At 38.6% G+C, this 10,000-nt stretch overlaps 2 protein-coding genes across 2 annotated transcripts in view; both read left to right on the top strand.

Annotated features, from left to right (window-relative positions):
* LOC119573028 overlaps positions 1–2,435 on the top strand; it is a 30,136-nt gene extending 27,701 nt beyond the window's left edge. Inside the window, exon 2 of the mRNA XM_037920014.1 lies at positions 1,091–2,435. Coding sequence (XP_037775942.1) covers positions 1,094–2,254 — 1,161 coding nt within the window. The 5' untranslated portion in view covers positions 1,091–1,093 and the 3' untranslated portion in view covers positions 2,255–2,435. The remainder of the gene's footprint in view (positions 1–1,090) is intronic.
* Positions 1–4,011, top strand: part of LOC119573025 — a 5,106-nt gene extending 1,095 nt beyond the window's left edge. Inside the window, exon 2 of the mRNA XM_037920011.1 lies at positions 2,590–4,011. Within this exon, the coding sequence (XP_037775939.1) occupies positions 2,591–3,790 (1,200 nt within the window). The 5' untranslated portion in view covers position 2,590 and the 3' untranslated portion in view covers positions 3,791–4,011. The remainder of the gene's footprint in view (positions 1–2,589) is intronic.
* Positions 4,012–10,000: the final 5,989 nt, after the last annotated feature.

Here is a 10,000-nt window from a genome sequence, read left to right as displayed (position 1 = left end):
ACGTTATATTTCAACTTGTATACCTTGTAGTCGTTAGCCTTGGCCAGTGTCCCTGTTTCCCTGACTTCACTCACTTTCCTTCGCGTGTTGCTGTATCTTCATTTTGCTAATAGTCTGTGGATTGAAAACAGTATCCATCTGTTCTTTTTTATTTTTGTTTCTATACGCCCTTTCTTTTACCTCTTCTTTTACTTCTTTTTCTTTTCTGATTTCCTCTTTTTCGTATTTTTATCTTTATTCTTCTTCTCCATCTTTAATTCTCTTGACTTTTTTTATATATCTTGATTACATGTGTAATCATCAGTCGAGTCTTTTTTGACGTAAGATAGAGGGAGATTTCGTCACCTGGTCAGCCCTTGCAACTTACTTTTCCTTGCCGAATGTTTTCTAATGTCATGAATAGCCTGCATTTTTTCGTTCATTTGTCCTTTCTTGGATTCCTCTCTCTCTCTTTTGCTTTCATTTTTTCCTCTTTTTCTATATCCTATGTGTATATATACAGACACACACACACACACACACACACACACACACACACACACACACACACACACACACACACACACACACACACACAAACAAACACACACACACACACGCATACACATACACACATACATATGTGTAATGTGTATATACGTATGTATAATACATACGTATATGTAGATATATATATATATATATATATATATATATATATATATATATATATATATATATGTATGCATGTATACGCATATATTTATGTATATATTTATGCATGTATATGTGTATGATTGTATGTATGACTATTTCCCTTTTCCTTCTATGCGAGTCTTTTCCTTTCTTTCTGTTCTTTCTCCCTTTTATTCGTTCATAATTATTTTGACTCAAATCTGCGATGGACATGCCAAACAATCATATAAGTAGTGTAAGTGACCAGGTAAGTCTCGCGGCTCATCTGGGCGATAAAGTCCTCTCGGGTCAGCCCACACCGCATGGAGAAGTTGCACAGATAGAGGGGCGCGTGATTGGACTTTATTCCCAAATGAGTTGGCGAGACGCGGGGGTTCCAATCACCGCTGCTCTAATCTGTGGAATTTCTCTTTGCAGGATGTGGCGCTTCACGGCGACGTTGCTGCTGCTGGCTCTGGCCTCGGCCGAACCCCAGGGATACAATTACCCGGAACCCGACAACCAATACCTTCCTCCCGCAAAATGCAACCTTCCTCCTGTCACTTCCGTCGTCTACAACACTCAGCTTCAGACCTCGGTCCGCCTCCAGACCGTTAATCAAGTCAACACTCAGTACATAACCACAACCATCGTCAGGCAACAGGTGGTACCAACCACACTGTTCCAGACTCGTGTCCAGACGCAGGTTCAGTATCAGACCAGCGTTGTTCAGCGCACTAGTATTCGTGCTATTGACAGGTTTGTCACTCAAACCATTCCCAGTCCACCTGTTGTACAAACTCGTTTCGTCACTTCAACCCGTGTGGTGCCGCAGGTCAACTACGTCACACGTACACAGGTGCAGACACAGGTAGTTCCTGTCGAGGTGACCACCACTCAGATCAGGACTGTATACCAGCCTGTTACCAACTACGAGACACAGGCTCGCCAAGAGACCCGTGTTGTTACTATTCCAGGCCGTGATGTTGTACAAACTCGTGTTCAGACTGTTGTTCAGACCTCCATTGTAAGGAGCCAACAGCCAGCTAACACCCGATATGTAACATCAACACGTGTCCAACAAGTTGTCGAGACATCTGTTGTCCGTGGACAGGACGTTCTAAGAACTACCGTTGCTCAGCGTCAACAGATCATTCCTTTCACATCTGTTAATACACGTTACGAGAATGCCGTTACTACTCGTCAACAGGTGGTGACAAGGACCAATGTAGTTACCCAGACACGCGTCCAAACACAGGTGGTGCCCCAAGAAGTGGTGCGTACTCAGGTGGTTCCCACCACCATCTACACCACTCTCTTCGAGACAAGGGTTCAGCCATTCACACAGGTGCAGACCGTTGTCAGGACCCAGTACGTCACACCGGCCCCTGTTGTACAAACCCGTCAGGAAGTTCGAACCTCTGTGCTCCAAGTACCCGGTCAAGACCGCGTCGTTAACCGGGAGGTGGTGCAGACTCAACAAAGACAGGAGCTCGTGTACCGCACAGTTAACCAGCCTCGTCAAGTTACCGTCACTCAGACAGTTACTTCCTCTTGTGGATATAATTACAATGCTCCAGCTGTCCCATTTAGTTTCTAAGGCATCTTTTATGCAATGTTAAACAGATCACCATAACACCTATTACAACTTTACACAATCCAGAAGTGGGCAAATTGTGAGGCGTATTCAGTATATTTGCTTAGCGTTCCCATGTTAACATCTTAATACTGTGAACCAGCTTTGTACCTATACATCTTGAAAATACAATCCAATATTCTATGACACGTTTATTATTATTCTTGCATAAAGAGACAAGACCATAACCAGTTTTACTAAGGAACAGTAAGTATATTCATCAGTCGTGTGCAATTCGAATATTTCTTAATACATCTTTTTATACATCTTATTTTTCTAATAAGATTTATTTCTCTTAGGATGAAGACACTTTTACTCTCCCTGTTGGTTGGCTGCGCCCTCGCAGCCTCCGTCGAGAGGCCTCGCCGGCAACTGTTCGAGAACGGTATTGAGCTGCAGTCTTCGCGGTCTTATTTGCCACCTAACAAAGGAAGCTGTCAGCCATCCGTTGTCTACCGCACTCAGATCCTGTACTCAACCGCAGTCGTCCCTTCAACCGTTTACAACAGAGACGTCCAGTATGTCACACAAACCTCCGTCCGTACACAGCAAGTCTACACCACCGTGTACTCTGAAATTATCCGCACTCAGCAGGTCCCGTCAGTGCTATACGAAACAGTAACTGTCACTCGTACTCAGGAAAATGTCCGCACACAGGTCGTCACTCTCCCACCTCAGGTCAACTACGTGACTCGTACACAGCAGAGTGTCAGGACCGAAGTGCAGTACCAGACAAAATATGAAACTCGCGTCCAGCAGGTACCCACCACCGTCGTTAGGAACGTCGTTTCCACCCAGGTGGTACCTCAGCAAGTGGTCCGTACTGTCTACAGAACACAGACGGTAACAAGGACACAGCAATTGCCAGATCAGACTCGTGTTGTACCTAGTACTCAATATAGCACAATTTATTCTACTGTGGTCATACCAGCCCAGGACGTCGTCAGGACTACCCAGGTTGTCAGGACTAATTTCGTGACCCAAACTATCACACAGCCTGGTCAAACTCGAGTCATCACCTCTACACAGCTGGTTCCTGTAACCACCACCATCTTCTCACAGGTGGTTCGCACTAACACACAGACTCAATACGTAACACGTACACAAGTTGAACAGCGAGTCTCCACCGTCGTGCGTACACAGCAGGTGCCACAGTACAACACCAGAGTCGTAACTGTTCCACAGCAGATTGTGAGGACACAGTACTCCACCCAAGTGGTTCCCACAACCATCAACTCCCAGAGGATTGTACCTACAGTGATCAACGTTCCCGCTCAGACCCGCTACGTCACAGTCACTCAAACCTCCGTCAGGACACAGCAAATCCCCGGTCAGACCCGCACTCAATACAACACCAGAATCGTCTACAACACCAATTACGTGACTTCTACCGTATACAGGGAACAGTATAACACCGTGACGGCCACCCAAACCATCAGAGGAAACTGTGGCTACAACTATCCCGAACCTGCCAACGCCTTCAACCCGTTTGCTCGCTAAAGACCTCGATACAGTGCTTGCCACTAGTAGGCCATAGCTTCCACGTAGAAAACGAGAATGCACATGTATCAGGACAGAGAGGTGCTCACATGAATAGAAGTCTGAAAATGCTCCACAATTTGCCAAAAACCCATCTGCTAACTGGGAACGCAGCACAGATAAGCAGTGCTGACACTTTAATGATTAACCATCAGATATACGCAATAAAGATGTAAATGTGTCATACCTTTTATGCATCCTTTTCATTCCAAGATAACAGGAACTGAAACAACCAGCAAATCCTGAGATTAAAAAAGCCGACTTATGTTTCATATTTATAGATTATTACTTGATTTATTGTCTCTCCTATGGTAATGGAGAATGTTGTGTTTGAAATTCTAAGTAAGATCCATAATGAATTAATGACGCTTTGTGGTTTGAGTAATAGATTAGTGCTGACGATACGAATATGATCTGCTTATGTTTGCAACTAATATTATATACAAGTGTATTAAGATTTAAATATTAATAATATATGAATGTGTTGTAATCTGAATAGAGATAAATCAATAAATGACTTCAGATATGGGATATAGATGAAATATAGGTATCAACAAAATATAAACATTAGATTATAAAACGAATTACATGGCAAATAGATTCTGCAAGTACGATGATAGACATTCTGTCACTGCAGGATCCCCGAAACTGAATAAAACTCTGCACGAAACCAATAAGAAACGATTTCACACTCTCATATTCACAGACTAGGATAATGTAGCAAAAAGGACACCCTCTCACGCCGCAAAATCACGCCAGTGATTAAGAAAAACATGTAATACTAAATCGTTAATATAGAGTGTGTTGAATAAAAAAATCATATATATCGAAAATGACTCATAATATTATTTGATTCTATATTATATATAGCCTATTATATAAATATATTAAATAATGTAATATATGTATATTATATCTATCTATATCTATATATATACTATCTATTTGTTTATATATTATGTGTGATATATATATATATATATATATTTTCATATATACATATATACTATATATATATATAGATGTGCAAAATCACAACATACAACACATCTACTCAACACATACCACATACATCACACTACACTAACACCAACACACATAATATACACATCATATATATATATCACCTATATATATATATATATTCAGATATATAATATATACTATAAATATATATTTAGATGTATGAAACACACACACATATACATACATACACACATAAAATACTAATCAACAACTACACATACATATATATTAACATACAAAAAAATATATATATACACACATATATATGTATTAACATAAATATACATATATATAAACATATATATATATATATGTATATAAGGCCGCGGTGGCCGAATGGTTAGAGCGTCGGACTCAAGACTGTCACGACGGCAATCTGAATTCGAGGGTTCGAGTCACCGACCGCCGCGTTGTTCCCTTGGGCAAGGAACTTCACCTTGATTGCCTACCTAGGCACTGGGTGGCCAAGCCAACCCAAGTCAGTGCTGGTCCCAAGCCCGGATAAATAGAGAGAATGATTACCTAAAAGGTACCACCGGCACTCTCCGTGGAAAGGAACTGGGAACCCTACCACGTACTCACTCCAAGAGCATCACAACATGAAAACTACAATTAAGTATCATGCTGTGACCACGGCGGCTCAGACATGAACCTACCGTTAAAAGAAGAAGATATATGTATATAGATAGATAGATAGATACACATCATTACATATATTTACGTACATATGTGTGTGTGTGTGTGTGTGTGTGTGTGTATATATATATATATATATATATATATATATATATATATATATATATATATATATATAAAATATATATATATATATATATATATATATATATATTGATAGATAGATAGAAAAAGATATAGATACATATACATATACATATACATATATATACACATACATATATATATATATATAACATATATATGTATATGTATATATATGTATATATATAGTATATATATATATATATATATATATATATATATATATATATATTGTGTGTGTGTGTTGTGTGTGTGTGTGTTTTGTGTGTGTGTGTGTGTGTGTGTGTGTTGTGTGTTATATATATATATATATATATATATATATATATATATATACATTATATAACATATTACATACACACACACACACCACATAACACAACACACCACACACACACACACACACACACACACACACACACACACACACACACACCCCACACCAACACAACGCACGCACGCACGCACACACACACACACACAAACATACATGCATGTGTGTGTGTGTGTGTGTACATATATATGTATATATATATATATATATATATATATATATATATATATATATATATGTTTGTGTGTGTATTTATATATATACATATATATACATATATAAGGGTGTGTATGTATATAATATAAACACACACATGTGTGTGTGTGTGTTTATGTGTACATCTATATACAATATATATGTATGTATATGAATGTATTTTCATTTTGTGATGATCTTGGAGTGAGTACGTGGTAGGGTCCCCAGTTCCTCTCCACGGAGAGTGCCGGTGTTACCTCTGCATATAGATGTGTATATGTGTATATATATGTACACATATACAATCAACTGCCTGGTGGTATCTATAAGATGAAAAGGCTTCGAGAGTTAACCCGAAGGCAGCTCATTGTCGCTTGCGACCTTGTTTTGGCAACTCCTTTGGTGCCAAACAGTATCGGTCTATGCCGTTTGAATCTATCACCAGTGTGCAGAGAGAGAGCATGCTGCATGGGCAGCAGCTTGCTTCTTACATTCTATCGCCCAGGCAATGACACAACCTATACGGGAGTGGATAGAGACAATAATGCTATAGTCGACATCGACTGAAAGTGGCCGCGGATATATATATATATATAGATAGATGGATAGATAGATAGATAGATAGATAGATAGATAGGTAGATAGACAGATAGACAGATAGATATATAAATATAGATATATAGATTTATATATATATACACATATATACATATATATTTACATATGTATATGTGTGTGTGTGTGTGTGTGTGTATGTGTGTGTGTGTGTGTGTGTGTGTGTGTGTGTGAATAGATAGTGTGGATGTGATATTATATATTTATATATGATATATATATTATGTGCTATGTATAGTAGGAGGAGAGCGCAATGAAGTAAACCTGTTCATTATTCAGACATGCTTTGGCATTACTCACCTTTTCGGAAACATAAACATCGCGCAAGGTTTTCTCGTTCTATGTTGTTCTTTCTGTTACCCTGTCTAATTTTTTTCTGTTTGTTCAGGTCTCTGTTACCCTTGTCTCGGGCGGGTCTCCCTCCAGGCCGATCCTATCTCTCCTTACCTTTTCGTGTTACCTGCATGTCTTGGCCTCGTGACCGTCACTTTCAGTTATTTTGTTTCGTCAAATCCTGTCTGACGATTTTTTTACATGAAGGTTCATGGTGATTTGCCTCTCTGTATTTTTTTGCTCTCTCTCTCGTGCTCTTCTTCTTCTTTTTCTTCTGTTCTCGTTCTTCGTCTCGCTCTCGTTTGCGCTCGTCTCGCTCTGTTCGTCTTCTTGTTGTGTGTTGTTGTTTGTGTTGTGCTTGTGTCGTGTTGCCTTTTTGTGTGTCGTGTGTGGCATGATAATGGATTCTTATCATTAAATAGCTATTATAGAGGAGAAGCCAAAATGAAAAGTCAACCACTGTTACATTCATTCAGAACATCTCTTAGCATTGACTCACTTTTCGGATTTTCTCAACTCGCACGAGTTTTTTTCTCTTCTGAGTGATTTCCTTCTCTTGTTATTATTCTCTATGTTCGGTCTCTGTTCCTTGTCTTCGGTCGGTCTCCTCACGATCTTCTCTCTTACTTTTCGTCGTTACCTCATGTCTTCTCATCTCATTCATTTTCTCATCTCTTCTCTACCTTTTCCTTACATGCACAGTTTCTCGTTGATTTCCTTCATCCTTTAATATTTTTTTTTCCTTTCCTGCTCTCTCTCTCTCTCTCTCTCTCTCCTCTCTCTCTTCTCTCTCCTCTCTCTCTCTCCTCTCTCTCTTCTCTCTCTCTCTCTCTCTCTCTCTCTCTCTCTCTCTCTCTCTCTCTCTCTCTCTCTCTCTCTCTCTCTCTCTCTCTCTCTCTTTCTCTTCTCTCTTTCTCTCTCTCTCTCTCTCTCTCTCTCTCTCTCTCTCTCTCTCTCTCTCTCTCTCTATCTATCTATCTATCTATCTGTCTGTCTGTCTCCTTAATTCTCCCTGTCTTTCATCCGTTCCTCCTAACCCCTCCCCCCTTCACATAACTTTCTTATCAGCCGTCATGTCTCTTAACAGATCTGCCCAAACTAACGGCGACGGCCCACAAACTCTAGGTTTTATTACTCTGTGCAGTTAGGGTTTCAATTAATTCCGTTCTATGGATCTTACTGAGCTTTCGTACCTTTGAGCTCACCGAGGAATGTTGCTAATGTGTGACAAATAAACGATTTCTTTAATCTCTTCACAGTCAAAACATTTTACTGTTTTATTGATCCATTTGTCCCTGTCAAATATAAACAACAACAACACCAAAAGTATGTATGAGTCGACAAGAAATTATAAAATCTTACAACTCTTTCTTGCGTTGCTTCATTACAAACACACTTTAATGTCAAGGTTTCCAACCTGCTACACATTTTGATTGTCGTGTGTCCTATTCATGTATATATTTTCTTTTTATTTCTCCTTTACTGTATATTGAATTTTAAAGAGAGAAATGTGTGTGTTAAGTAAAACCTATAGACGACCGAGACCAAAATGATCCCTACTTTAGTCTCATATCTTCACTTTTTATGATTTCCTGGAATAATTTAAGAAATCTTCTGAGCTGGAACATGGAGAGGTTAAAGAGAGAGGCAGATAGTCAAATAGACAGACAAACAGAGAAATGGAGTGGGTAAGAGAGGGGAAGAGAGAGAGAGAGAGAGAGAGAGAGAGAGAGAGAGAGAGAGAGAGAGAGAGAGAGAGAGAGAGAGAGAGAGAGAGAGAGAGTTGAGAGGATAGAATTCTATATTGTAAGAAATGCATACGGCGTTGAAATGGGGTAATTAACTAGTTATACCAAATTCACCAAGGATACGTTTTTTATGTGTTTGTTTTTTTCTTTCTTTCTTTCTTTTCAAGTAAAAATAACCAGGTTGACTGTCGTGCCCACTGGCATTCCTCTCCCATTTGAACGAAACAAAGAATTCATGTCAGATGGATAAAATATAAAAAATAATTGATAAATAAATAAAGAATTATGAATACCTGATTATTATTCTCATAAGATACAAATAATTACTTTGCAAAGCGATATATACCAGCTCAATAAAACCCAGTATCTAAAAAACGAATAAATGTCCGTTAACGCGTGGTTACCTGCCAATTCTTGTCATTTATAGATCTCTATGCTTACTCAGACAAGACACCACACGTTACTGGTGCCAAGTCGCCGGTTGTTATGCCATTTCATACAACAACGCTGGTAAATTATCTCTGCTTTTGGGGAAATTTCGGTGTTCTGGGCCGCTCTTGAAAAAACTCGTAAATATGTGAATAGCTTTATTAGGGAGAGAGCAGCATGGCTGCTGACCAAAATAGTGGTTGAGTGGAATACACAAAACACAACACACACACACACAACAACACAAACACATACACACACAACACAACACAACACACACACACACACACCACACACAACCATAATATATTTTAAATGTGTGTGTGTGTGTGTTGTGTGTGTTGTGGTGTGTGTGTGTGTGGTTTTGTGTTGGTGTGTTTTGTATGTATGTATTTATAGATACATACATACATACATACATACATACAACATTTATATAGATATAGATACATATATAGAGAGATATAGATATAGATATATACACATATATATGTTTGTATATACTAATAATTATATATTAATATCATATTAATATATATAATATAAATATATACGGGTAATATAACATATCAATATATATACATATAAAATAACATTTAACCACACCACACACAAAAACACACACACACACACCCCACACACACAACACACAAACACACACATTATAAATATAATTATATATAAAATATAATATATAATGGGGCGTGGTGG

This window comes from Penaeus monodon, chromosome 5 (genome assembly GCF_015228065.2).
Source record: "Penaeus monodon isolate SGIC_2016 chromosome 5, NSTDA_Pmon_1, whole genome shotgun sequence".
Taxonomy (NCBI): domain Eukaryota; kingdom Metazoa; phylum Arthropoda; class Malacostraca; order Decapoda; family Penaeidae; genus Penaeus; species Penaeus monodon.
This window is presented reverse-complemented; position numbering and strand designations above follow the sequence as displayed.